Source organism: Chiroxiphia lanceolata, chromosome 30 (assembly GCF_009829145.1).
Source record: "Chiroxiphia lanceolata isolate bChiLan1 chromosome 30, bChiLan1.pri, whole genome shotgun sequence".
In the NCBI taxonomy this organism is placed as follows: domain Eukaryota; kingdom Metazoa; phylum Chordata; class Aves; order Passeriformes; family Pipridae; genus Chiroxiphia; species Chiroxiphia lanceolata.
The window spans coordinates 1092965-1105255 of record NC_045666.1 but is presented as its reverse complement, the minus strand read 5'-3'; the positions used below and the strand labels follow the sequence as shown (position 1 = coordinate 1105255).

Here is a 12291-nt window from a genome sequence, read left to right as displayed (position 1 = left end):
GGTACAAAAGCAGCTGGGTGGGGGCAGGGGGTGGGGGGAACGCCCAGGACCCTCCTCCCGTGTCCCTCTGTCGCCTCCTGGGCTCGATTTGGGGCATCGTCGCCGCCAGAGCCCCCCCGTGTGCACGGAACTGGGTGGGGGGAACCGAACAGAAACGGGTCCACGGGTCCGAAAATGACTCATTTCCCATCCGAACCGCCGAATTTCCGAACCAGGGACCAGTCTCGGCGGGGGGGGAAAAACGGCACCAACCCTTCCCACCCGCCCGGTCCTGAGGGACTCGGAAGCCAACGAGGAAAATTTTCATCTCTGCCAGAGGGAAAGGAGGGAAGGAGCAGGAGCTCCCTCATCACGAACTCCCCCGGGCCGTGGTTTTGAGCCATTTGTTCCTATTCAGTGTTACAGTTATGATAAAAAATCGGTAAAACTCGACTCCCACGGGCCAGTTCTGCTGTCTGGGCTCTCCCCAGCTCGACCCCAACACAAAGGAGCCCTTTCAACCCTGTAGGGCTCTGGAGAGGAGCCCCCGTGTCACCCTCCCCCCATTTCAAGCCCTGGCAGAGGGATGGAGATCCCGGGGACCCAAACATGGGATGGGGTTGGGGGCAGGCAGGTGGAAGCCCTGGGACACTCCAGGGTTCCAGGGGAGCAAAGTGCAGGTGCCCGGCACTGCCGAGCGGGCCCGGGGGCTGCCACCCCCCGGGAGCCTTGGAAAAGCAGGAGAAATCACCACAGAGCAGAAATCAGGTTGTTTTGCCCCAAAGGCAGCTGCAAAGTCTTCAGGCAAGAGTTGAACCAGCACAGGGAGGAGGAGAAAAAGCGACCTTCATCCCACCTCTCCTCACAGGGGAACCCAGCACCACCGACCCGACAGAAAATCTGACTTCCCACCCAAAAAACCCCCAACCCCCTGCACGTCCATTGCCAGCACCATGCCAGCCTGGGGAGGGAATTGCTTCCAAATGAGGCCATGAGGAAGGGGAGGATGATGAGGGGCACTAACCAGCTCTTCTCAGCCGTTTTGGGAGAAAATTCCACTCTCTGGAACCCAAAGGTTCCCTGGGAGCAGAGACCACCCTGATCCCAGAACTCCTCACCCAGGCAGCCCGATGGATCCACACGTGGCTGCTCCATCAGCCAGAGGGGCTGGAAGAGTCATCCCTTGAACCCCCCACCTCCTTCAGAGGGGACCTTCGGCCCCTTCCCAGCTTTTGGGTGGCTCTGATGAGACCCCAGCGAGGGACGAGCATCACCCCTATGCCCCAAAGTGACTCCTGGGACATCACCCATCACCTGGATGGGAGCAGAGGATCCTCCTGAGGCTGGATCCCTGTGGATTCCTGCTTTGCACCATCCAACTCCATCCCAGCACGAGAAACGGGACCTGAGCCCGCTCTGGGATCTGCTTCCAGGGCAGCCTTTGAGGTAAAACACACCTGAAATGGGGACAGGGAGCTCCAACCCTGTGACTGAAGCAATAATAAGTCCAAGTATGGCCAAATGCTTGTTCCCTGCTTGTCCCTGCCCAGGTTTGGAGCTTTCCAACCGCCTTTTCCTGGATTTGCAGAATTTTCAAGGCACTAAAGCGCTGGCAATGGGAGATGTGGGAATGGGGCGGCACCGACGGCATCGGGGCATGGAGGGAGAGGGAGAAAAGCTGCTCCTGCACCCCCATCCCAGTGGGGCCACAAGGATTCCCTGGAGTGGTGAGGCAGGAAAAGCCCTTTGTGGGCTGCAGGCTTGGCTCTCCCATCACACGGAATCCAGCCACTTTTACTCTCCGAGGGTAAAACAAAGAGCTGGGGAAGCTGCTGCCTTTGATCCAAACACTGTCCCAGATTTTCCACCTCTCCACCCTTTGCTCACTCCTGATCCTGCCAGCAAAGCCCCCACTGGCCTTCGTCTCTCCTTCCCCCCAGACCCCGCAGCAAACAGGGAACCAGCGGTGGGACCAGCCCAGAGCTCAATTCCTTCCTTTCTTCCCCTGAGACTTTTCCTGGAGAGACAGGTTTTCCTGCAGAGCTGAGTGCTGGGATGGCCCAGGAGGAGCTGCCAGACACCACCACTCCCTCCACGCCATGGGATGAGACCTGCACCTGCTGCAAACCCTTGGCCTTAGATCCTGATCCCCCCAAAACAGGCCTGACCCCCTGCTGTGCCTCACTCAGCCCAAAACCCTTAGAATCATAGAATCATAGAATCAGCTGGGTTGGAAGAGACCTCTGAGACCATCAAGTCCAACCCTGGATCCACTACGGCCTGGTCACGTCCTGGGTTGGGACTGGGAATGCTGGAAACATCTGTGAACCCAGGGACTGTGCAGGAACAGCTTTACAGGAGGGAAAGGCGGGTCTGGGGCACTGTGTGGGATCCAAATCAGAGGCTGGATGTGACCCCAATCACAGACAGGAGTTGGGATGAGCACGAGAACAGAGGGGGAGTGCAGGAGCAGCAACACAAACCAAACCCAGGCCACAAGTGGCCGGTGCGGCCGCAGAGGTGAGGAAGACCTGGGAAAGAGGGAGGGGGAGAAGACAGGGAGACCACTGGACTCCCCTGTCCGTGATGAGATCCCAAGTTTCCTGCTCAGCCTTTGCTTTGGGTTTTGCTGTCCCTGGAAACCTTCCAAGTCTGGGGAAGCCAAACAAAAATCACTTGGACAAACCAACTTGGCTCCAAAGTGGCGAAGTGCGACCTGAGGGGGAGGAGGGCTTGGCTGAGGAGGAACCTGGGAGGGGGAGGAAGACCAAGGGCTGATGCAGCTCCATGGACCATGACAAGATTCCTTCCAAGAGCCTGAACACATGTGAAACCCCTTCCCATTTCCAAAATACCGGCTCCAATCGGCACCTCGGGAAGCACAGAAGGACACACACGGACACACACGTGCCCAAGGCCCACCTGGCAGGAAAACAGACCCAATTCCAAGAGTCTCCCAACATGGAGGGTGGGTTCTTAACCTGCCCTATGAACTGGAAGCTCCATGAATCCTTTGTTTGCTCTGGCTGGGAAGCAACAGATGCTCCGTCACCACGAGCAGAACATCATCGTGAGGAAGAGACAAAAGACCGGGCAGAGACACCATCCCGTGCTCCCTCCCCTCGGAACAGGCAACTAATCCACAATTTAAGGCCACCATTATTGAGGTCATCGAGGTCACGTGTGTGGGAGATGATCCCTGGGAACGGAGGGATGGGTTCGCTCAGGTGTGCGGGATGCCGGATTTGGGGACTCACACGTCGCTGCCTGCTGGGTCCTTCCCTGAATCCCAGAGTGCCCGGTCCCTGTGGATGCCCACCAGCACTGGTTTGCCATTGGGAAGATGGGAGTGGCCCCGTGGTTGCCTGGACAGGCCGTACCTTTCCCAGCACCCGGTGTGGGAGCAGCACCTGAGCACCCGCAGCTCCCGGCACGGCACCGGTGACCAGGAACACGTGTCCCCTTCTCCAGCCAATTTTACAGTGGTCACACTCCCGTCATGTCCAAGATCCACCACTGGAATTCGGGAGTGAGGAGGTCGACCTCAATCCCCACAAGCTCAGAGCTCCAGGAGGCTCCTGCGCCAAGGTGCAACGTTTCAGGGAGCGGGAGCAGGGACGAGCAGACGCCTGGGAGCAGCACTGAGTGTCAGAGCCCCCCTGAGCCCCTCTGCTGAGGGCAGGGGGCAGGGAGAGGGGGCTTGGAGCAGGGACTGTGCCGAGGGGATCCCCAGGCACGGAGGTTTAGTGTTACCGTGACGGATCCCTGCCAGCCCACCTTTCCAGGGGCTCCTCAGAGGGGGCTCTGGGAGCTGGGGGGCCTCTGCTGAGTGCCAGTTGAGGGACTGAGGGCACTGTACAGGCTGTGCAGTGGGAAAGCGCCAGAGCTGCCCTTAACTCAAAAAAAAAAAAAACCAACAAAACAAAAAACCCCCAAAAAAAGAAACGAAAATCCTCATGGGCCCACCCTGGGCAGGACCAGGGCCGTGGTCAGTCTGTGCTCAGCTCCGGGCCATCATCTGCCGGCAGACTGGGACTGTGGGGCCATGATGACGTGGGAGGGCAGGCCCAGCTCTGTCCTTTGCCCGGCCATCTGCGTCAGCACCGAGGTGGCCACGGCCTCGGCCGCCGAGCGCACGCTGAGCCCGTTCGGGGCGGCCGACGCGGAGCTGTGCTGGATGACGGGCGCGGGGGAGCCCGTGGGCTCCGAGCTCTCCTTCGGGCTCTCTGCTCCGACAGGGAAGGAGGGGAGGGGAAGAAGAGAACAAGGTTAGAGAGAGGCTGTGGGGGTGGTGGCACGGCGAGGGGGAGGGAGGTGTGGGTTGAACGCTCACCTTTCCAGCCTGGAGCAGAGAGAGGATGATTGCTGTGGAATCCCAGCTCCCCCCACCAGGCCAGGCACTCCCCTCGAGGCCCCAGCCCACCCCAAGCAGCTGTTTGGCAAAAGCTGCCAAGCACTGGAAACAAAAACTGATTCAAGGACTGGAAATGAAACCTCTTTGAGTTGGGATCTAACAACCCTGCCCGGGTCCTGCTGGCCCCAGTCCCTTGGAGAAGCACCATGGAATCCTCCTGAATTCCAGCCAGGAAGCCACAAAGTGCAGGCTGGGCCTCGAGGAGGGTGGCACTGGCATAACCTTCACCCTAATCAATGTGTTTCCTCGTTACAAGGAATTAACTTCCCCCCTACACCACCTCCTCTCCTCCAGGCCACTGAGCCCCGAGACTGGTTGGGTGGGCACGGGAGGAGGTGAAACACAACCCCTTTGGCAGAGCCAAGGGCTGGGCTCTTCGGGGCATTTTTGATATAAATTACCTGGTTTGCTCTTTATTGTTCTCCAGGACATTAAAATCAACCAGAGTCCCTTTGTTTGCTCCATTTCTTTTGGTAGCTTTGAAGCAACGTGACTGAGGGGACAGAGCCCTTCTTCCCTGCTCAGTTCAGCTTCCAGAACTTTGGATTCTCTCCCCCAAAGAGCCCCCAGAGCTCCTCACCCAGAGGATAATTTGTGAGCTATCAAACGCCGTGGCGAGGGCAGTCAGAGCTCTCTTTGGGGTACACACTCATTATCCACAGATGCCAGGAGGAAATTCCCTCCTGAGCACTTGGGCAGATGAATTATAGGTGGGATGGGGTCACTTTCCTTTGAAAAAGCCAAATTAAGGCAGGAACTGGGATACTTCTTCCACACCAAGACAGTAAAACCCTTGACACTGAGGGGCAAAAATCAGGGAAGGGGTTTATAACCTCACTGGGCATCAGAAAATGGACTCTGGGGCTCAGTTTTCCATCAGGTGCTTGGACATCGTTCCCCTTTCCCAGATGGCTTCTACCTTCCCTCGGGAAACCTCGGCCTGGGTGAAAACCATGGTAGCACAGCAGGTTGGAGAACAGGCTTGGAGAGGGTTGAGCAGAGCAATGTAATCATCTGGTATCCCAAAAATCAGGAGATTTACAAGATATTAAAAATAAACCACCCAAGTGTACAGGAGGCAGCTGCAATTCCATCAGGGAATCTGGGGCTTTGTTACAGGACCAGCCACAAATCTCAGCAATAAAAAGGGCAGAGGGGAGGGGGGCACAGGGGAGGGGGAGAATCTCATTTTTAGTATTCAGATGTGTCATGAATTCCTGTTATTGCAGTAGGCAGACTTGTGAGGAATAGTAATAGGAATTGTAAACTTTGGAATTTAACGGGGTGGGGGGGGAATGAGGTCTCCTGCCTGGGTTCTGCAGGGCTGGGACACGGGGACAGCCACGACCACATCACTCAGGCCCTGAGTCACTGCAGTGAGTGACAACAAATGGGCTGGGCCAGACCCTTCCAGGACAACATTCCCAGAGAGGGGATCAAGGGTCAACCCCCAAGGACATCCGCTTTTCTAATTTATTTGTTTTTGCTTCTTTGGTTTTTTCTGTTCCCCCTTCCCTTCTCTCCTCTCATCCATCCCTGCCTCTCCTCCCATTATTCCAGGCAACACTAGAGGACTCCAGTGTCCTCCCAAAGCCTCACAGCACCACAGCCTGGAACTGGTACTGCAGGCAGGGCAGAAGGACCCAGGATCGTCGTGTTTAGCTCCTGGGCTGATTATAATGAAATAGGCAGCATTTAAAAAAAAAGAAAAGAAAGAAAGAAAGAAAAGAAGATAAAAAAGGAGGCTTTTTTGCTTCCAAACCGAGCCAGTTTGATGGGAATTGCAGAGAATGAGCTATGGAGCCCTATGATGTCATTTATAGAGTCTGGCCTTTCCTGACTCTGCCTTTGCTTTGGAGCAGCAAGAGTTTTTAACTTCAAAGAGAATATCAAGTGCTTGGCATGTTGCCAGGAGCAGGGAGAGACTCCAGGGAGAAGCAGACACGTGGATCTCTGTCCAGCATCCCACACTGGAGAGGCAGAGGGAGGCACACACCTCCTTCCCTCAAAAGATCTCGTGCACCAGTTCAAGTGCCAGTTCGGGGGCTCCTCCTCAGCATGGGGGCTGCACCAGCAGAAGATGCCCTCAGGTACATGTGGGATTCTTGGGGTGTCCTGTGCAGAGCCAGGAGTTGGACTGGATGAGCCCCATGGGCCCCTCCCAACCCAGGGTGTTCTATACTCTCCATGCCATGTGCAGTGTGCTCCATTCTGTGTTTCTGTGACACAGCTCTGCCCTCTCACTGCAGTGACTGGAAGCTGATGGGGCACAGACCGAGAGGAGAACTCCCTCCCTTCCTTTACAGCTCATAATCCTGACCTGCTCAGACCCACTCAAAGGTTACAGGGACCAGCAGAAGCCCATCACTCACCCAGGTAGCCCTGTGTCTTCTTCTGCAGCGCCGTGACAGGACAGTCCTTGTGGGCCAGCAGCAGCTGCTTCAGCTGAGCCACCTCGTTCCTCAGCAGCGTCACTTCATTCTGAAGGGGACAAACACACAAGGGCATCACTCACTGCAGCCCCAGCAGCACCAGGATGTTCATGGGTGTACCCTGCAAACTAATCTGAGACACCTCCAGCCCAAGAACACCCAGCAAAGTTCTTGGATTTGAGGAATTTAAGACATGGGCTGCAGTGCTTCCCTGCCACCGGCTGCAGAGCCCTTGCTACAGTCACCTAACCCTGGGCAGAGCTTTTCCTGAGCCCTCCTGCCAATGCCACCTGCCTGAGGGACAATCTGGAGTGCTGCTGGCTCTGGTGGGACACGTGGGAGTGTACAACCAGCCCAGCTCAGGCCAGGCCGTGGGGGGACATTGCAGCTTCTCCACGCTCTCAGTACCTCTGTGAGCTCCTGTGAGCCAGGTCTGCTCCCCACAAACCTGTACAGCAGATTATTCCACTGCCCAAGGAAATAGTTTCTATAATTGTCTTGGGAAAAGAATAAAAATACAACGGTCAGAGCTCCAGTACAGATCCCAGTGCCCGAGTCACCGGCCCAGAATGGAGCCAAGCTCAGTCCTCACCTCACCCTCAGCCAGTGCTGAGAGCACTAACAGGGCTTGTGGCACTGGGAGTGAAATCTGTATTTTCAGGTGTGCTGCATCTCTGCTTGGCACGCCAGGGTGCTGCCAAGAGCCAGGGAAACCCAGTTCTCCAGAGAAAAATCAGTCTGCAGAGCCTCCCTGCTCCCCTCTGCCGTGTCCAGTGTTCAGGGAATGGAGCTGGCAGAGCTCTCCCTCACTCAGGGAAATTCCACTCTGGGAAAGACAGCTGCTTCCCGAGGCACCATGTGCTGCCTCCAAGGTTGGCAGCCAGAGGGCAGAGCCTTTCCAGTGGCAACGGGGAGAAAAAAATGAGCCCTGAGGTTCTCTTCCCCCAAGGGCTGCTTTTCAACCCATCAGGATGGAAAGCCAGGAGAGAAATCTGGGCAGGGAGGCAGCAATCCTGCTCCAGAGAGAGAGAGCAGCACCCAAGCGCACGTGGGCTCTGCGGCACGGGGCGGACGTTCCCTCTGGAGCGACGTTTCCTTGGGAGCGACGTTCCCTCTGGAGCGACGTTCCCTTGGGAGCGACGTTCCCTCTGGAGCGACGTTCCCTCGGGAGCGACGTTCCCAACGCCGGCCAAGGGCTGCTCTCAGCCCCGGTTACATACTCACGCTCAGCTGGATGTTCTGGGTGGTGAGTTCCTCGGCTTTCTTCTCCAGGGAGGACACCCAGAGCTTGCGTTTCTGCCGGCAGCGGGAGGCGGCCGCCCGGTTCCGCTCCAGGAACCGCTGCCGGCGCTCGTCCGGATCCTCGTCCACCGTGCGCTTGCGGCGCCCGCCCGTGCTGGGGGTGGGCTGGGCAGGAGACACCTGGGGATGGGGCAGGTGGGAGACACTGAACAGCAGCTCCGGGGCAGGCAGGACACGGCGGTGTCACCACAGCTTGGCTGGGAGAGCTCGGTCCCGCTCGATCCTGCTGCCGCACCCGCCAAGGTGCCAATCTCTTGTTTGGGGTCAGGAAGTGTCAAGGAGCAAATGGCAGTTTCTGAGTGGGCAATCTGCTTAAAAAGTTAATTTGGATGAACTTTCCCCCAGTATCTTCAGCTAAACAAGCTCTTGGAGGTAAGTGGTACCAAAGGATTTTGTAAAGCCGCGCGTTCCCCGGCTTTATTTTGGGAGAACAAAGGAAAAGCCAGCGAGGGCTGATGGTGCAGCAGCCCCGACTGCAAGGGGCAATTACACCCGGGGAGTGCAGCCACACTCCAGCACTCGCTGTCGGGTAGCATATGGATATTAAAACTTCTGGAAGCCCATCCAAGTGACGGAGCAGGTGGTGATCCTGATGGAAGGTTGGCATTTGGCTGGCTGGCAGGAGCCAGCGGAGCTGATTGCCTGAGAGGGGAGCGTTTAACCTCAGTAATTGAGCAGGGAAAAGAGAGGGAAATATTCTTTCCAAACTCCAGACCTCGTCAGGCAAATGAAAGCGGTGCTGGAGCTTCTGCCTGGTGGGCTGTGAGCGGCATTGGAAAAACGGGGCTTTAACCCATTCTGCAAGGGAGGAAGTTGCGGTTTTTCTCCTCTTTCCCCAAGCCCAGGAACCCCCCAGCACCTCCAGCCCCGTGTTGTGGGGCAGCAGCAGCAGCAGACCTGTGGCTGAGCCGGGGAAGGGGCGTCGGGGTGCTGGACAAGGATCTGGCTCTGCTCCGGACGCGCCGTCACCATCGTGCTGGCTGAGCCCACCACCAGGTTGCTGCCGTTCAGCGAGGAGGAGGCCGTCAGGCTGGCCTTCAGCCTCTGTGGAAGGAGGACAAGGGACATCAGGGGGCCTGCTCTCCGTGCTGCCAAGGCTCTGAGCAGCTCCTGTCACCCAAGGGGCCACTCTGCCTGGAACAGGCTCTTCAGAGGCTGCGGCTGACTCAAGTCCAAGCTAAAGCCATCACCATCTGGCCTGCCCGAAGAGAGAGCAGTGTCCAACCCAACAGACAGGTGTCACATCCCAAAATTGCTACTGCCACTGGCACCAAACCCCTCCCCAGCTGGCAGGCTCCATGGAAAGCCCAGGGACTGAACAGGCTGCAGAGCCCAACTGTTCCTGAGCACCCACAGAGGGGTCCTAGGGGATGGAGAAGGACCCACACGTGGTTTGCAAGTCCTTTCTCTGGGCAGCCAGGCCAGCATGGCTGTTTTGTGCCTCAGTTTATGATCTCTCTCCCCACCTGAGGCTCTGATCTGCCCCTGAGTCCTGCAGACTCTAAAACAGGAGTGAGGACAATATGCTGGCAGCCGTGAGCAGCACTGCTGGGAGAGGTGGGTGTGCAAACACCTGCCCAGCCCAAAAAATGGGAGCTTCAGAGAATCATGGAATCGTTGAGGCTGGAAAAGCCCTCTGAGATCATTTGAGTCCTGGCACTGCTGAGCCATGTCCCCAAGTGCCACATCTATCAGCTTTGCTTCCCCTGTGCCACATCCATCAGCTTTGCTTCCCCCCTGTGCACACCCAGCCTGAGCCGTGAGGAGCCACGAGAGGAAAGTTCCTCTTGTAAAGTCTTAGTTAATGGGTTTGACATGAGAACCATGACCAGGATCTCCTGAATTACAGCCCAAACCTCTCCTCCCGTGGCTCTGCCTTCCTCAATCCCACCTCCATCCCATCTGCCATCCTGGAACCAGAGCTCCAGCTTTACCATCAGCTGCCCCCAGGCTGGGGACAGGGTTTGTCCTGACACAGCCTCCTGTGCTGCCAGCTCTGAGCACCGAGTGCTCCAATGTTCCTGGTGGCACATCCAACAACTGTGCTGGGAGCAGGAATTGCTCTGATGGCTACACAGGATTCCAGAGGAATCTTCATGAAGGCTGTGGGGGAAAAGCCTCCAGCCTGGAGTTGCTTGTGGAGGTGGTGGTGAAGGCTGAGGGACAAGGACAACACCGTGACTGTGACCCCCTCCCCAACACTCACCATTTTGGCTTCAGAGTGCACTGGGAGTCCTGACGGGGAAATGGACCCACTGCTGTTGATGGGAGGCCCAGGAATACCGGGAATGTTCGGCACCATGGACATCGGCCGAGCCAGCTGTGGGAGAGGGAGGGACACGTGGGTTGGGAAGCTGGAGGTGCTTTGGCTCCGTGGAGCAGCTCTGCAGTAACTCCCTGACCAAGCACATCCATAAATCCTGACGAACATTTAACTGCGGCCATCCGTTATTCCTGCTGTCACTGAGGGCCACCAGCCACGTTGGTGGCCACGGAGGCTGTTCCAGAATCACCCAAACAAACCAGCCCAGCATGGAGCGCAGGGAGGGGGGCAGCTCCTTCCCTTCCCTTCCCTGTCAGTGGGCTCTCCCCCACCAGTACATGCCATGGATGAGAGGGAGGGTCCTGGATCCCCCCTGGTTCTATTGCAAAGCTGCCACAGCAGCCACAAAAGGGGAGGTCACAGCGTCCCCTCCTGAGCTTTCTCCCTCAGCAAAGGGAGAGAAAACCAGAATTTGGACACGTTTTTAAGCCCCATGGGTGGCAAAGCACTGCAAACCGGGAGGGAAGGGGTGAGGATGTTCCCATGCCCACAGGTCAGGACTAGAGGCGCACCTGAGGCGGACAGTTTTAGCCCTTGTGCACTCAAAGCCCCAAGGACGTGCCCAGCAGGACAGACAGGATTCCCAGGGCTGGGGATCAGGAGCTGGAGAGCTCGGAGGACACACTCAACCCCCACCAGGCAGATCTGCAGTGACTCTGCCCCACAGAAAACTCTCTGTGTGCAGAAGCCCAAGCCGAGGCTGGTCTGGCCGTTCCCCTGGCCAGCACACAACAACATGTTCCCTGCAAGCTCCGGTGGTTTCAGTGCAGGCACACTGTTCCAAATGGAAGCAGCTAATCAGGGATCCTGCAGCTCCCAGCCCCAGATCGATGGCGTGAGCCATCTGTCCGGGCACGGATTTGCTTTTTTCCCCAAACTTATTGCCCTCTAGTGTGATCCACACGTTATTGCTGCCCTGCCAGAGTTGCTCCCTCCTCCTCTTCCTCCTCCTCCTCCGGTCTTATCTCGCACAGAGGGGGAGAGGGATTTTAATGTTTATGAAATGGAAGTGTCTGTGTGTGTTTGGCAGGGGAAAGGCCCGTCCCCTCCTCCACACGGGGCTGTGCTGGAAGCTTCTCTCACCGATATGACAGAAGGCATCTGGACGGGGGGGCCGGGGAGCACGGGCACGGTCTGGCCGTTCGCAAGCTGCACGACGAGTGGGAGGGAACCTGTGGGAGACCTGCAGAAACAAGAACCGGAGTTCTCACAGATTATTCCAGGTTTATGACGACCAGGGGGCCCCGGGAAGCTCAGGGGCAGCAGCGCGAGCGAATCCAGTTGGTGGATTTGGGCTCATTTTGCCATTTCTGAGTGGTTTGTTCTGAAGGGGAGGGTGCAGAGCTCAGCTGGGGGGAAGTGTGAGGATAACTCGGCCTCCTGCACGCTCGTGGCAGGGCAGGAGATGTGCTGGTGTCACACTGAGGTGACCAGGCTGGCAATGATGCCCCATGGCCCTGCACACTCATGGCAGTGTCACACTGAGGTGACCAGGGTGGCAGTGATGCCCCATGGCCCTGCATGCTCATGGCAGTGTCACACGGCCTGCTCAGGGCTGTCAGGGACACATGGATGTGCCCTGGGCATACCCCAGCTGCCCAAAACTCTGTGGTTGCCAGAGCCCTGAACCACGATGGCCACCTGAATGGAGAGAAAAACACATCCAAGGGCTGCTGGAACTGCTGGAACTGCTCCTCCTGGGCTGAGCCTGGCACTGCCCAGGCAGCTGCTCTGGCCTACAGGGAACCTCCTGGTCTGTCCACTGCTGAGCTCCCACCAGAGGGTTTTGTAAGGATTCAGCTTCCCATTAACAAGCACTTCTGACTCCAGAGAAAACCCCC

General features: G+C 57.4%; 1 protein-coding gene across 3 annotated transcripts in view; it reads right to left on the bottom strand.

Moving 5' to 3' along the window:
* Positions 1-1234: 1234 nt before the first annotated feature.
* The window catches only part of LOC116800047 (cyclic AMP-dependent transcription factor ATF-7), a 59299-nt gene continuing 48242 nt past the window's right edge, over positions 1235-12291 (bottom strand). For all 3 annotated transcript variants that reach the window (XM_032713586.1, XM_032713587.1, XM_032713588.1), the window contains exons 7-12: positions 11534-11633; positions 10334-10447; positions 9025-9171; positions 8050-8247; positions 6766-6874; positions 1235-4205 (exon numbers count right to left, since the gene is read on the bottom strand). In XM_032713586.1, the coding sequence (XP_032569477.1) occupies positions 3994-4205; positions 6766-6874; positions 8050-8247; positions 9025-9171; positions 10334-10447; positions 11534-11633 (880 nt within the window). In that variant the 3' untranslated portion in view covers positions 1235-3993. The remainder of the gene's footprint in view (positions 4206-6765; positions 6875-8049; positions 8248-9024; positions 9172-10333; positions 10448-11533; positions 11634-12291) is intronic.